At 35.7% G+C, this 17,590-nt stretch overlaps 1 protein-coding gene across 1 annotated transcript in view; it reads right to left on the bottom strand.

The window, feature by feature from the left end:
• Nucleotides 1–291: 291 nt before the first annotated feature.
• LOC112679214 (serine/threonine-protein kinase BRSK2) overlaps nt 292–17,590 on the bottom strand; it is a 57,630-nt gene continuing 40,331 nt past the window's right edge. Inside the window, exons 12-14 of the mRNA XM_025548928.1 lie at nt 3,505–3,685; nt 3,229–3,401; nt 292–947 (exon numbers count right to left, since the gene is read on the bottom strand). Of these exons, the coding sequence (XP_025404713.1) occupies nt 609–947; nt 3,229–3,401; nt 3,505–3,685 (693 nt within the window). The 3' untranslated portion in view covers nt 292–608. The remainder of the gene's footprint in view (nt 948–3,228; nt 3,402–3,504; nt 3,686–17,590) is intronic.

Genomic DNA, 17,590 nt, shown 5'->3' with positions numbered 1-17,590 from the left:
TAATAATAATAATAATAATAATAATAATAATAATAATAATAATAATATCGTCATCGCAAAGCCGATTCCAAATCGCTCCCGCACGGGATCACAAAACGTCTAAAAAGTTATAAATTCAACTATACACTTATTATGTATATTACGTTTACGCGTTGTAGCGATGAGTGCACCACGATGAAGCTTAAGTCGAAAAGAAATAAAAATTAACAATAAAATAATAATTATAATAATAGTAGTTATAATAATAATAATAATAATAATAATAATAATAATAATTATAATAATACCTCACTAAGCGGAACGGCTTTACATTTTATTTACTTACGCTCTTATGCATAATTATATAATATTATAATATAACTATATGTACAGTAAAGTCCCGTGTAACTAATAATAGTAATATCGTAGGTTTATGTTAATTAATTTTAATTTTTTTATTTACACCTCAATAATAACGTGTTTACGTCTCGACAGATATTATTCTATCATCAATGATTTTTTTTTTCAGGACCGGATTATTTCTTACACGCATTATGATAAAATGCAACCCAATCGTATTGAGTTAGTGTTTTTGGCTTTTTACAATAACAAAATAGCGATCGCGGTTTTCAAGTCATGGAGCCCGACACCGATATGTAACTGCCGTCCACCGGTTTCGTCTCGCTGTTCGACCGGGTGGGCGCTTCGCTGCGACTGCCCCCGATGCTAATGCCGGAACCACCCCCGATGCCACCACCACCACCCGCGGCACCACCGCCGCCACCGCCGCCGTTGCTGCCCACCGGAGAGTTTGCTACGGAATTGTTGTTGCTGCCTTTGAAGTTGTTGTTGTTCGCCAGACTGGAACTCCGCCGTCTCTGCCGGTTGTTCGCGATGCAATAACCTTTGCCGCGCGCCTCCTGTTGGCTCATCAGTCTCTTGTTCTTCTCGTCTCTGTCCAAGTCCACCTGCGAACACAGTAATAGGACGCGGATTTACCAATCTCCGCCAATTGAGACGGCCGGCGACGGACGCACTTGGGGGACGAATACAAAAAATGGTCGAATGCATTGCGTTATCAACGATTAATCGTTAAAATTCGTGTGTAACTGAAAATATTTCATAGTACTTTTTTGATTAATTTATCTGTTTTATTGTGTAACGTAAATCAAAAAAATGATGTAATCGAAGGTGTTGTCATTATTATGCGATTTTTTCTTTACGTTTCAAGATGTTCGTTAGTTTGAAAACGAGTGATTCTTTACGTTGAATTAAAAAATACAATGCAGTTCGAAAATTACCTGTATTCATTTGATCCGAGTGCAATCCGACCCTAAACGTAAGATAATATTGTACGCGCACACAGTTTTGGGGCAAAATAAGTTTCGGAGGCGCGAAGTCTCTATGCTTATTTGTGGACGTCTAAAGTGTATTTGTTCTACTGTTCTATACTTTTTAATATCTTCATTATATTTTAACGATAAAAATGTACTTCAGTTTTACCGCATATAACCATGTAAGAAATGTAGGACCACTAGGAACAGCCTGAGCACTTCAGTTAAGCCAACGGCACGAAAGAGCTATTAACTAAAAGTGTAACATTATTTAAGAGCTGATGTTTTTTCTGCGTATACTTGCTTTTTTTTTTTTTTTTTTTTAATTATCATTAACGCCATCATCATTCACTCTTTCACTAACGAATTTATATTCCATTATTCGTAATTCAAATGTTCTTGATAAGCATAACCTCGTAGAACCTAATTTTTTTCAAAAAACCATTCACGTAAATAAAATACGATTAGAAAAAAAAGAAGGAAATCATATGTATTTTGAATTATTACACTCCAAATCATAAGAAAATAATCAAAATCGATTGTTTGTTTCTAACAATTTCGCTTTAAATTCAATCGTCTTTTGTAATCCTCTTAAAAAATAGTGGAACATTAAGAAAAAACGGACTATTTAAAGTACAGTTGAACGCATTTTCATGATAAACCATGTAAACATTTTTGAAGCACTGCTTTTACTCACCGTACCGGAAAATAAAAATAAAATACATTAACCTAACCAATTGCCCACTTCGTTCAATGCCTAATAATTTACGTTCCCAAAGGCATAAATCGCATTTTGTCATTACGTCTCCGGATGCGAATCCCTTCCATCCTTTTCAGTCGGACTTATCACCGAGATCCTCAGGCAACTCATTAGTCCCGTAAGTCTCCAACCAACAGTACTTAAATATTTCGTGTTTCATCAGTTGATCAATTGTTAAATATTGTTAAAAACACTATAATACTCGAATGGAACAAAAATAGTGCACTATGTCGTGTTCATAAATAAAAACGAAATTTCCTCTATTCGTTAACCATATGTATTGCACGATTATAAATTTAATTTTCACGTTTATTATAATTGACGATAATTGACAATCATTATAAAATAGTCAATCAAAATAATTAATTGAGCTTTGAAGCGTGTAGGTGTTTTCGAACAATTGTTTGTGCCGTTGGTTTTAGATTTTGAAAAATACAAGGAATAAAATAAAATGTGTATACTGCAAAGTTTATAATGATGTTTTTTTTTTGAAACATTTTCTTGTAGTAAATAATAAAAATATTTCAGGAGTGTCATGTAGCGTCTCATTATATCGGAAATTGGACACAGAAGGTACTTTGAATATGTCAATTTCGATGATTTCAATTGTTTCCTTGGGTGGAAGGAAAATATTAAAAAAAAAAAAAGTCAACACCTTGAATGTCTTCGAACAAACCAGGTTTTGTGATCGACAGATATATCATAATAGTTGAGATCTTTGTATAACGGATGATTTCCGATTGGAAGACGATTGTCTGATGAGTTTCTGTCGACAAGAGGTCCCATTGAATTTTTTTTTTTGTAACATAATAATAATAAATATAACAGTTATTCTGTTTTAACCAAATTATACTGAAAACATCTCAAATGTCTCGAGAATTATCTTGTTATTATCACGAGAACTTCGAATTTTTAACTAAAATTACGTTTGTTCGGAATCATTTTTCGAAGGTATAACAGTACAAATATTTAAAAATACTCGTCCCGGTGGCCCAATCAACGCTCCAGTATGTTACCGGACAAACGTTATATTTAAATTTTTTTGTCCCAAACAAGCAATATCTCTTGGGCACTCGAAAATCAATAAATTCTATACGGTCCGCACGGCCCCAGCCCGAGTTCACGTGGTTGTGGTTGTTTTTGTTATCGACTCACATTTCTTATGTTTACGTAAGGCGATAGTCTGTCGGACGTGTCCGATCCGCAACTCGAGCTCTCTGACAGATCCGTGTTGAATTTCCTGGTCGCCCGAGGCGAGTTCGGAGCTTTCCTCGCACACATTTGCGTCTGGATGTGTTCGCAGACCCTTCGGAATCGTCTTATGTTACCTGCGCAGTGTACAAACAGAGAATCGGAGAGCTTAGTGAAAACAACCCTTTGGCAAACGCGAGACACACATGAGCGAGACGTGGCGAAAAAGGGACGACTCACCGGAATGCAGCGTGAAAACGATGGCGAACAAGTAGTCCCTGGGAGCGTGCGTGTTGGTGACGTCCGACAAGTCGATTTGAAAACGCACTTGTCTCTGGAACATGGCCGTGCCGCCGGATCCCCGTCTGTACTCGACCCGAAACGATAGTGCGCTGATCACTGTGTGGCTTAACTCGGATATCTGCAAGAATATAACAATACGGATTAAAAACCGATCGCAACGAACGGTCGGGAGGGTCGGGAGGTTTAATGAAAACTAGTGGTGCGGTCTATCGTCATCACAAGTCGATCTGTAGAATTGAACACAGTTCAATACACACTCCTATTTGATTTTTATTCATCACCGGTTCACGTACGTCGGACGATTATGTCAATAAATAAGCCGTAAAACATGTACGCTGGTCGGCTAGATATAACCTTCAGTCGACCAAATACATTTTTAACATGAAAGCGAACTGCGTAATTTGTACTTTATTCAGAAACCATTGATAATTATTGTAGTTAATAGTAATATAAGAATCAGTTTTATTGCGATGCGACCAAACTCGAACGGTAAAATCACTGGTACACGACAGTCGTTACAGATGCATGATCGTACGATAAATACATCGATTATCAAACGTCATGGCATACTTATGGAGTTTTCCGCAAAAGGGGCGGGCTTAAGGATTCATACCTTCCTCGAGATTCAGGAAAATCATCATATATGTTTTTTTTTAGAGTAAAAGTGGTTTGTAGATTGTGCAAGTATGAAAATGTATAAACCGATCCCCCCTTCCTATAAAAAATATTTTCCTTGTGCACGCGTCCGCCACGCGTCACATTGTAAATTAGTGCTCCGCATGGTCCGGTCCGGTCCGGTGTCATCGTATACAACAGCCGAAGGATCGGATTACGGCCGGACCGGTCCATAAGCCATAACAGTCCGCTGGAATTCGTTAGTTCGGACCGGTGGTGCGATAGCGGTCCACTCTGACGAAGCGTTTTGAATTCTCGGTCCGGTCCGGTCCAACGAAAGTAAATTTACCAATCGGTTCGGTCCGACCTCGGTCATTTGTTAACATTTTCAGTCCGGCGGCCGAAACTACGGGACCGCGCGTAGGACTATCGCACGCGTTCGCGAGCTTTTCGCCGTCACGATGTGCACCCGGTCAATTGAATCCGACGCGGAGCCGCGTGCACGGTGCACACGCACGTGCGGTCACCATGGATACGAGCACGATCGCCGCGAGGTGTGCCCTCGTGGACAGCTTTCGCCGTTTTCGCTGCGAAACATTATCGTCCGTGCAACGCACGGAACCGACACTACGGTGTCCGACGACAACCGGTGGCGCACTGGTTATTGATGGGGTGAGGATCGATCGACTGGACCTATCGTTATCACGTTTCGACTGACAAACATATTTAGTCGATTTGATAGTTTCGTACACCATAACCGTTCATTTTTTTTTTTTTAAATAACGCCCATCGTACTTCATATTGTATAGTTTTCGATTCAGTTGAATAGGACTACGGTTACTATGTATGCGAGTTCTGACGAATAATTATTCTGACGAAAAATTCGTCAGAACAAAGCGGTTACACTGTGCGCGGTTTTTGACATTCTGGTGGTCAGTATGTTTCTGCCACCCAGCAAAGATGGACGAACTTGATAAATTGTATTTTCTTGAAAGTCCGTTATTGAAATTATTGTTGTTATATGGTGGAAAAACAGAGCATGTCAACGAGTTATTTTCTAGAACAGACGACAAAGGAGAGTTTGAAATGTTATTTCAAGAATTGTGGGATCAACCGGAAAAGTTTTTCGAGTATTTCAGGATGAAACCAGAAACATTTAAATACATACTGGAGAAAATAGAAGAAAGTATTACAAAGTTCACTCATGTCCCACAAACACCTATTCTCATACACGAGACTGATTAATATATAATTATTATTATTATAATAATATTATATAATTATTAATATATAATTAATAAATTATCGGGATCCATGGTTCAAATAAATAAATAAATTGTAATAATTATATAATAATCAAATCTCGTCAAAACATTCACATTTCGGACGAAAAAATCAAACTTCTTTGAACGCTCAACTGACGACGTCGTGTATGTTGTGACGTACAGTGTAAACAATCTCATTGAAAAACAGGCGTTTGTTTGTTTTGACGAATACGTCAGAACTCGTCAGAACAATTATTCGTCGGAACTCGCATACATAGTAACCGTAGCCTAAGTCATTGTTCCGTGGAAATATGTTAAAATTTTTTTGAAAAAAAGGCGACGACAAACGCGGTTTGGACAACCTTCGTGTACCTATGATAACAACGAATAAATAACGCAATAATCTATGCCTACGGTTGCCGTAGACCGTTGGTCGGTAAAACTAAAGTCTATAGTTCGGTTTAAAACAATGTTATTACATATTTGTATTATACAATATTTACACGTCTTACACGGCCTACACGCAGCACCTTCTCGGCCTGTTGCAACAGTTCGTATCGTTAGACGAGACTAAAAACGGCTCTTTTCAGGACCAACACCTTGTACCCACACAGCGCGCTAATTCGAGCGTTCGTCTATAGAATGGCCACGACCGACTTGCTCAGTCCCTGCGGTCGATCGTGCTCTCTTTCCCCGAGCCTTGCAATCATTCACGACAATCACATGCGCCCACATTGTAAACTGGTCCTATTCAAGCCCGTCGCGTCCGCTTACTCAAACAACAACAGTGATGAACCCCCATTTTTTCATGTACCAATTAAACTCTACTTGTACTTATTAACAGATCCGGGCGCACCGTTTCAAACTAATCATGTTTTAATCCAGATTATCGACTCTCTTGTGGGACGGCAAGCCGTGTCCAAAATCTCATTAAACTGTTTAACCCGAGATTATGTTCAATAATGTTTATAATTGATTTTTAATTATTTTTGTAGTAACAGACTAATAAACTGATCAACGTGCACGTTATACATTGTATTATTAGTGTGCCTCAAGGACGTTTTGCAAAAGAAGAGTTTCGTCGTGCGGTATACGCGTACGCACGTTGTGGTCACGAGCGAAATGGAACGTTTTTCGATGACGTTTTGTCGCGCACACTCGTCCAACCGCGATTTACATGTACGTTACGCGGCCGAATGTGCATAATTTATTTCGAAAGAGATACGTCTCTCGCCGAATTGTCCGTTGCTGGCCCGCGCGTATGCGTACAGGAATCATTTGCCAACAGAATACCGATTGCCATCGCGGTGAAGCGGATAGATAATAGATGTGCGCGACAAGGGCAAATAAGAAGAGCCACCATATAATATGATACGCCGAACGGAATGTATACGGAGGTATTTTGCGGACATTTTTTTTTCCCCTTTCGGTTACTTTAACGTAATCTCGAGAACTCGTATGACCGTTCGCTACGGAATGACAAATGTTTTCTTTGATGTTTCCCTACGCATCGCGATGCACGGCACTCCTTGATATAATATGTCGAATTATTTTTCCGCCACTCAGACTCCGAGTTAACGGTATGTATGTATTCTGTTTGTGCGGTACGAACCTCAAACGGGGCGCGAGGCACGGCCGATGTTTTCGTAAAACACATTAACGGGGGACGGTGCGCGGAAAGTTCTTTGGTTTTTCGGTGCCATTCTCGACGGATTTCAACGCTACGGGGCAGTCAGTGACAAAATGATCCGTCGCGTGGCACGAAATTGAACATTGACGTATGTTTCAACGCGAAAACCGTCAGAGAAATGCTGCGAGAGATAATTATCGTACGAATATCATACTCATCGCGCCGGTGAATCCGAATACATGGCAACGATGATCTTCCGCCGACTATATTGTTTTATATTTTTATCCTTTTTTTTTCTCATACGCGTTTACAGAACACACCGGCTGGCACAATTTCTGACCAGAATCGATTCGATTATTTTAAACAGTTCTGTTCGAGCCGGAATCGGCGAAAGCCATCGATGCATTCACCTCGTTCCTGCCATCGTCGGAATGGGTTCTACCGCGTATCGCGGCTTTTCTACTCGGTAATTATAGTGTGGTAACTGTATGATCCGTTTTACGATGACGCGAATTAATGCAAGCTCACATATACGGTTTGTTAATTAATTAATGAGAAACAATAATAAAACAAGTTTTATATTCAAAAGAAGACCGAGTCAATTCTATTGAAATTGTAATTTATTCTCATAACTTATCAACTTGACTGCAGTTTAAATAACTACAAAACGTTCTTGACTCTGGTAGTATTTAAATTGTATTTTTATAAAGTTTTTATGAATGAATACCAATCTCAGTGCTTTATAAATATGTATAAATATTTTTTCGTTATGAAATTGTTATTCGAAATCGTGCCAAAAACATTATATTTTCTTTCTTCGGAATACCCAAAGGCGTATAGTGTATGCACGGAGTCGGAAAATATACCAAAAGAAAGCGAAACACGGTATGGGATACGAAACCATGCGCAAACAACGGAGAAAATATACATCGCATGATCAATAATACACTGATAATAATTTTCAATAGCCATGTAAGTAAAATGTTCGTAAAAAGTTTTCAATATATATCACCTGCTATCAAAACAGTCGAAATATATTTTTGATCTTAAATTAATGGTTTATAGTTGAACGTTTTAGAACCGATTCGACCGTTGAAAGTTTGTATAGTACATAAATTGTTTTGCAATACGAGCTTGGGCAGTTTGTGCCGATGATATAAAATTATTGATATTTGTACGTTAATAGTTTTATGTCGAACGATGTTGGTAATCCTGTAGTTTTTAGGACACAAACATTCAGTTTTCAATTGAAACCAGAAAATTGACACTGCCAGGCGTGGCCGACTGTAATTCGACGGGCTAATTAATGTCGTCGTATAGACACGGAACAAACGAAAGGGTGTCAATTAGTCTTTGTCCCGCGAACGTTGTAACTCAAAGGCACACAGAAGTGTAAGGTAATATGCGAGGCGCTTAGAAGTTTTCAAAAAAAAAAAAAAAAGCTTATTCAATTTTCCCGTATTACCATAACGAAATCGTAGTTAAGACGAACTTTTCAAGCATAAACACACGAAAGATTGGTTGCCACGAAGATAGAACGAGGATTTCCAATGTCTTTCGATTATATAACATTTTAGGTACCCATAGTATGCAGAAAAATGCATTTCGAATAAGAATATATGCTTACACGAGACGCTTATACAATAATTATAAAATTATTGTTATAATGTTGATCGAGTAATGATTGACTCAATATTTTGATAATAATCCAAAAATGATTTGATGACCACGCGGTTCTAAATTTTTTTTTTTTTCGATATCGATTACGCTGCGTGTTGTAGTGAATAGCGATATACAACAACGTGCGTCCGAGACAATCGGTATTATCGTGTTGGCATTGTTCTTTTAATAAAACCAAGATCACGTTACGTGGTTTTGGATGCGACATGACGCGCGTAATCCAAGCCAACCCCTGAACGTTCGGCGGACGAGCGCTTACGACGCAAGTCTGGTCAAAGTTCGATGAGACGGGTATCCCGGAGGGTTCAAAAAGTTTATACACTCATCTTGCTCCTCCTCCTCCTCCCTTGGAAGGAGCGATATTGTTATCCCCGTGACCCTGCCCGGGATGCAGGTAGTCACTAAATCCTGCAGAAAGTCCAATCGCGGTCCAAAGTCATAGTTTATTTATTTTTATTTCCCCTTCCACCGCACGATATACCCGTTATTATCGTTATTTCTTCAATCGAGCCCGTTTCGCCCGGGAACCGTTACGTAGCCCTGCAACACTCCTCCCCTCCCCGTCAACCACCACAACCGTCGATTACGGAACGCGTGGAACCGTTGCAGATGTGTACCGCTGCTGCACAATCCGTCGACCGTATCCGTTTATCGTTTCCATGCGCATACCGTGGTCGTTGTTTTTACACCATGCACGTGTGGTGTGTATATATGTTTTTTCGACGAAAACACATATTCTGTACGTACCTACGTGATGATAATATAGCAGCGTGAAACGTGCACGGGGCGCGAAAAAGAAACACAAGAAAAGATTATTTTTTTTTTTTTTTTTTTTAAAAAAACCGATCGAAAAAGTTTCCGACAACATTTGCCGGACTCGTTTGATTTTCGCGTCCCAGGTAATCGGTACACTAAATTTGTGCACAAGCTTCCGCGCGAACCCAAACCCTCGTTATTGTCCTCTCGGAAAGTACTAGCGTTCTATAAATTTCTTTTTCCGATCGTTTCAAACGTACTTGTACAGGTACTACGACGGTTTATTTTTATAGCATTATTTTCGTCACGCACTAAACTGACACTCACACGCGCCGCTTTGGCGGTCATCACTCGTTTTCTCTCTTCACGTGTTGGCATTTTTATACGTTTTTCAATACCGTTAATCCATTTTTATTCCGATGCATACGTTAGGTTAGCTAACCATCAGGTTATGTTGTACCTATGAAGTAGGTAATGTTAAGTCAATATGGAAATGTAACCAATATTTTAAAATCAAATGTCTTGGACGCGTTTATTTAAATGACGGGAAAATATTAAAAAATACCGACCATAACTACGTTCCGAATTCAACAGATACTAATGTTAAAAAAACACTAAATTTACTAAAAGAAATATCTACTAATAACATTGATGCAAGTTCTCATTCTGTAGTAGCTACAGCATTATCTCAAATTCCTACGGAGTGTGCGGCTCAGATACCTAATATTCATGGACTCAAGCGTACTATACAACGTGTACGTAAACAGCAACTTCAATTACCAAACGATCCAACTGATTTTAATTTTATTATATCTGACGAAATGAAAAAAACCACAGATGGTAATTTGTTTTTACAATATGACAGTGGTATTAATAGTAACAGAATTTTAATTTTATCAACTACAAATTTATTAAAACTTATGGCGCAATGTAACAATTGGTTTTGTGATGGTACATTTTCAAGTGCTCCATCTTTATTTTATCAAGTTTATACTATTTATGTAGTACAAAATTCCAATGTTATACCATCAGCTTACATCTTATTACCCGATAAAAAAGAAAAAACCTATAGACACACGTTTAAGCATTAAAAACTATTACTATTGGATTAAGTCCTAAAACTATTGAAAAAGCTGCGATGAATGCAATAAATTATGAATTTCTAGAAACAGAAGTAAAAGGATGCTTTTTTCATTTTCCACTAGGTATATGGCGACAAATTCAGGATGCGGGTCTTAGAACGCGATATAAGGACGATGTAACATTTGCACTACAAATACGAAAGTTACCAAGTTTAGCTTACGTACCAGAAAATGAAGTAATTAATGCTTAAAATAAACTGTTGTATACTGCATATTTTACCGAACATGACGAATTATTATCACCGATACTCAACTATTTTGAAGAGACTTGGATAGGACGCATGGACAGACGACAAAAAAGAAGGGCACCTAAATTTAACATTTCTATTTGAAATTGTTATTCATTGGTTTCGGAAGATTTACCTAGAACTAACAATGCTGTAAAAAGATGGCATAATTGTTTTACTTCAATTTTAAACCAATGCCATCCAAGTATTTGAAAGTTCATATCCACGTTTAAAAAATAAGAAAATATAAATAAAGTAAAGTTTGAACAATATATAGCTGGCGAATGTCCACCAGCAAAAAAAAAAAAATACTTAGACAAAGCACAGCGTTTGAAAAATATATACTTTGATTTTAAAAATAGAACGACTAACGAATATTTACAGAGAATAGCAAACAATTTCCAATTGCAAATATAATGTTTTACATTTATAAATTTTTATTATTAATTATTTTAACTTTTAATACCTACTAATAATGACCAACTTTTATTTTTAAAAAAGAAAAATTTTTTAACCATACTTAAATTATTTTATAGAAAGTCTTAAGTCTGTGTTAAAATGGGAAGAAAAATGTTGGATTTAAATATATTATATATATGTGCGGTGGATTAACTCACGATGAATTGACGTCGCGATAAGTTGACCGAACGATAAATTTATCACGATAAATAGACGCACGATGAATTGACGTATATCCATAAAAAATATCCACTTTTCTGTCTCATGAGAACTCTATCACTGAACCTCCATTCCCGTTCTCGTTATCGCCTCCGTTCTTCGTTATGGCAAAGCGCGTACGCGGTACGATTATTGCAGTGACGAATTTTTTATTTATTTTTTATTTATTTTTTTTTTTTTTGGGAGTGAGGTTCCCGGGTCTCATCCCCTCCGAAAGAAAAAAAAATTTTGAAAAGCTATAAGTGACTTGCTACGAAGGTGCAGAGAAAGAGAACATTAATTTATATCACGTAGTCATAAATAACTCTTCATTTGTATTTATAAAAATATTATAACTTATTTTCTAGAAAAATGTATAACCTCTCCCCCGCAAAATATTTGAAAATACGCCACTGGATTAGAGTATAAGGATTCGGAGGAATGCGTAATTACATCGTACACGATTAATAACTCATTATTAAATAACTTCAGAGGCCACGCAGTAAAGGTTTCGAAAATACCTAACTTTGAGCAGCCATACGATGCGCACTCGAATGGAATAATAGTAAATGCAAATTCCTGCAACTCGAACATTTGCAAAAGCGAATAAGCTTTTGACCGTTATGAATTTCCAGGGATTTTTAGCGCCACTCATCATTTGAAAGTAAATAGTCGATTCCGTGCGGTTCAATGTTGCGCGACGACGGGGAAGACGTGTTTAATAATTTTGTATACTGTCGTCATGTACCTACGTGGAACGAACTTTGGAAAGAGAGAAAACTGAAAAGGGTTTAATACTCTTTGAAATAATGAACGATTCAAGTGAAATTGGATCCGCCTCCACAAGTAGATATTATTGAATAATACGTACTGTTTCATTTAGACGGACAAAATATGTTTGTTTCCTTTATTTTCATGGTTGGTTTTGTCTTTAAACGAGTCAGTATCTCGAGAACATGTTTAACATCGAGATATAACTCTTATCAAGCTGCACATCACTAATTTATTGATTGAACGTTTTTACGATTATTCGTATTCGTATTCGCAGTACGGTGCATATTACGATGTACCGAAATGAGAAGAACTGACCAGATATATTAGCGGAAAAAAGTTTCAATTGATGTGAAGTACATGAAAAACGACCGTGTCCCTCCTAATCATGTGTAATTTTATGTTTTTAACGTTTTTTTCACGTGCCCGAAAACAATTGCAATACACCGAAATTCGTGTTACAATGGAATATTTAAGTATATTGAGACGAGGTTGGTTTAACTTTTATAGAAATCTGCCATTTTCATCTTTCAATACTTTCTCATTTATATATGATAGGAATCGTAACACATATTAATACATCAAGTTCGACTAGTCTAAATATCATCCTCGTATGTATATAAATGTAGAGCCCAGAGCATTGGTTTAATAAAATAAACGAAAAAAATCTAGTGATAAAATCAAAATTTAATTGTTGAACGAAAAGGAAAATAAATAAAACTAAATAACTGATGACAATAATAATATTATTTAACATGTGGACCATTTTAATGTCACCGCACTCGTACAAAACTCTCCATGTAATCCTATTACTTTGATTTTGCAACGTTAATTCTATAGTTTTTTTTTTTTTTTTTTTTGTAAAATATTAAATTTCATTACAGCCGAAATAAAAAAAAATATAAAAGAAGAAGAACGTATTAAGTACAACAAAGAACTTGTTTCGCTCATTCTAGCATTTTGACACTACAGTTAAAATGTATTTGATATAATTATAAGAGTAGTAACCTCCAAAACATTCGAAATACCTTATCGATACCCAACAATTTAGAAGAAGCTCTCCATGAAGACAACACCATAAAAATCTTAAATTTCCTTACACAAATTAACATTGTAAACAATCTTTAATTAATATGTATTCTGTATTCATAGCCTAAGATTATTGTAACTTTTGAAATGTAATTATTAATGTAACTCACACAATGTAACATGTACACAAGGCTAATAACCTCAGATGTTGAAGCCTTTTTTTTTCTTCCAATAAAAAAAAAAAAAGAGTAGTAATAGCTAAAAAATACTCGAGGTGATTTGTTTTACCGTTAAATATTTTTTTATCGGTCAATTATAATGGGTTTTCGAAAAAAAGTTTCTAACTTTTAAATAAAACTAAACTTTTCCAATCATTATTACACAATATTAAATACTACCATATTACATTACATTTCAATTATTTTCTTGTATCATGATACATTTTTATGTTATTCATTATTTCTTAAAGATTTTTATTTTACTATTTTTTATTTCCCAATTATAAGAAGATTGTTTCTCTGAAAATATCGAATTTACATATCAAAAATGTAACTAGTACACGTGCGATTAATCGTCCATAGTGGTTAAGGTTTAAGAAAATCAAACAGTACCTTTTACGCATACTCATTTAGATCGTGTTCAATTATTTTGTTTAAATTTCCTAAGTCAACTGAAAAACAAGTGTCCTACGTTAAGAAATCTTTCCGTACGGACAAAAATATTTATAAATATTTGCTATAGTTAAAATATGGGTCGCAGTTACTTATGTGCTAACAATGCGATTTGATCGTTTTCGCGTCCTTGTCAGTATCGCTATTGGAAAACAAACGGGGAGATCAAATACAATCAAAAGACGTCGTGTTCAACGTTTATGACTTTTCGATTGTTTTTCGCAACATCGCATGCGCTCGGATTTTTGCATGTTCGCCGAATGAAAAATAGTTTCTGGTTATAATCCGATCGAGTGGCACGACGCGAATAATGGCACTCGTATTCGCTGCGGTGCGATCGACAGCACAATGCTTTGTGATATTAAACGGACGCACGTAGGCGTTCAAATAATATGTCGACAATACACGCGTGTACGGATCTGCTATTCAATAATGATTCGAAGGGCCCATGACTTTATTGGAAAACATTAACCGAGTCCAGATGCAGTGAGATTACAATGGTTAACAATGGTTAATAATACACCGCCGCGTAATGCGTGTAACTTTTACAGGGAACGTGTGTACCGCGTCCGAATAGAGACAATCGAATAACGGAGTGACGGTTAAATGAAACATCGCGACGCACATGCACACGCACACACACGCTTATCATATCATACGTAACACTAACACTAAAAAATCGTCTCCGTATAGTGGGCGAAACGTTTTATTTAGGTTATTTTTTCTGTTATAATTTAATGAAATTCAATTGTCCGCACACCATTCGAGCGTATTTGTCACGTAAACGTTTCTTGACGGGACATCTTCCGCCGTTGTTCATACAGACAATAAGTTTACATCACACAGTCGGTGCCCGATTCAAGTTTTGCGAGACTAAAGCGCAGCGAAATCGGAGGCTTGGTGGAAAAAACAAACTATTGATCGACGTATTGCCATTCATTTTACTTATTTTTCGAAGAGCGAGAATATACGAGTGCGGATCATTTATACATCTTAAGATGATAACTTGAAACACGTTTTTTTATTTTTTTGAATCATTATTAATAATGAAACGCTTTTGACATAACTATTGTAAATATTTGATACTCATAAAAAAAAAAAAAAAAAACTCTTACCTCGAGATTCCATTTTATTGCACCTCCTGCATTCTCGCTGTATTCGGCATATCGTACAGTATAAAAATATGTAATTTATGAATATTTTGAGATTCAGGGGTAGGAATATTCCTATATCTGTAGGAGATCCCGAAACGTGTCGAATGTAATTATTTGAATATATACGACATCCATACAATAAACATATTAATGTGGACTTTATCTCGAACCGTAGGAACAATATAATATAATTTAAATTAGCGCGCGTGTATTTATTGCGTGTGCGTGTGCGTTTTGCGACGATCACGATGTCATCGATTGATTGTTATTAATAAAATAGAGTACTGTCGTAAATAGTGCATTTTTTTTTTATTTTATATATATCAGTTTTATTCATAGTAGTAAATAAACCATAAAAAAATAATAATAATATACTAAATGAAATGTATAAACTGTATGTTTATTAGTAGTAAACGAATAATCCAATTGTTATTCCATCATAAAAATAAGATCAAATTAGTGTAATATCTTTTGGCCGATTCGAGCATTTAATGTGAGTAATTCGGGATTTTTATTGAGAGATTTCATGGCGCCATTGTGTACAGTCGAAAATATATTGTGCACCAGCGGCACATTGTGTTAATAAATCGACAAAGTTTTAATTATTTTTTAATGTTTCGCACGTTTCTCGTCGGCGACCCATCGTTCGTTTTATAGTAGCAGAGCTGTAAAAATGTATTGCATATGTTCAATAATAGTGTCGACGATATTTGTTTATTCGTTATTTTGTAATAATCATATAATATTGCGATGTTATCATACCGCCACTACCGCCACTGCGACAATGATTAAGAATTGCGATTTTATTTATTTTTATTTCTTTATACATTCAGTCGCAATTGGATTAACTTTCCATTTACCTGATGATGAATTTTTAATCCGAAACCTGTCATACTTTACAAATATAATGATAGGTTATGCTTTTATTTATTTATTTCTACAGATCAACATATAACTATTTGTTTATTTATATACTGTTCTATGACATTCAAAGAATATTTCAAAAATCTCGACTTGATATTATTCTATACGTATGCGTAAAATTCGAATCGTGATGAAATTGATTCATATTGACGGCCATGAGCTGTCACGGTTTTCTATTAGGTAAACCTTTTAGAATTTTAAGTATTGCGCATTGGCAGCTCAACGCACACATCTCTTCTGGTTTTCGCTCGTTTTTAAAAGTAATTTCGACCGTCAATATATTTTGTAACTTCGATTCCATTGTCAGATTTTCGATAACGGTTTTCAAGTGCGCACAAAAATTATAATACACCGTTAAAACATTGTTTCGATATGTCAAAATGAATGAAGAAACTTGAGTTTCCACCTCAACTTTTGTCTTATGTATTCTTTTGTTTTGACTCTAACGAGATTTTTACGGAATAACGATAAAAATAGCGTTTCAAAATCAATGAAATCTGAGTCATGCTACACGAGAGCTTTCATAATACTGGTAATTTTCATTGTTTGTTTGCATGAATTTAGTATGACTGCAACAATCCTCCTTCGTTCTTGTCGTTTAACCGTAGGCGGTTACGATTCATTTTAAATTTCCTCACGTTAAATTATGTAAACCAGCGATAATCAAAATTTTCTTTCCGTAGAATCCTCAAAATTTTAAAAATAAATAATTTACTGAGCCATAAAAAAACGAGGAATGTCAGTTTTAATCCACAATTTATAAGGAATTACCTATCAATGATTTATTTTTAAAGTTTCTTAATAATTCGTTTTTTTTGTTTATTTATAATTCGAATATTGTATATTATGAATAACAAAAAATAAATAAATATTAATAAATCATCTAAATACCAAATATTGGTTGTTTGTAAAATGTAATGCGAACAATGGTTTTATTTTTCATTTACAAGTAAGACTTAAGTATTTATTTTAATGGAAGAAAAATAATATACATGTTTACTCATAAGCAATCGTATACAGTCTCTAAATATTTGTCAATTCAACCAATAATGAGTTAGAATTTGATTTAATTCCGATTAAACGCTCGTGGATTGTTCTCACGAAGCATAGTTTGAGAGCTGATGGTTTAAACTAATGTATTCTGAAGCATAAACGTTACATCTTTGTTGAAACTATTTTTAATAAATTCGTCGAATCCCTATGTTCACGATTTTTTTGATTTTTTATTATTGTATTTAGGCACTTAAATGTTTGCAAATTCGTTCAACGCAGTATAATAAATTGAATTCCGTTCGCGATTACTACTTTCGTTTTCATTTTTTTTTCAGACACTTTCAAATTTAATATGATATCGGGCACACCAATCAAACGAGGTTCATCCAACGTTGCGAACATTGTCCGCTTCCACGAGATAACCGTAAAAATATTTCTATTGCATTATAAAAGTATAAGCAAATGGTCTCTAATACGAAAACGATAACTATTAACTCTTTTATTGTTCT

This window comes from Sipha flava, unplaced genomic scaffold, assembly GCF_003268045.1.
Source record: "Sipha flava isolate LNK unplaced genomic scaffold, YSA_version1 132_pilon_pilon, whole genome shotgun sequence".
NCBI lineage: Eukaryota > Metazoa > Arthropoda > Insecta > Hemiptera > Aphididae > Sipha > Sipha flava.
Note: the sequence above shows the minus strand (reverse complement) of the source record. Positions and strands in the feature narration are given on the sequence as shown.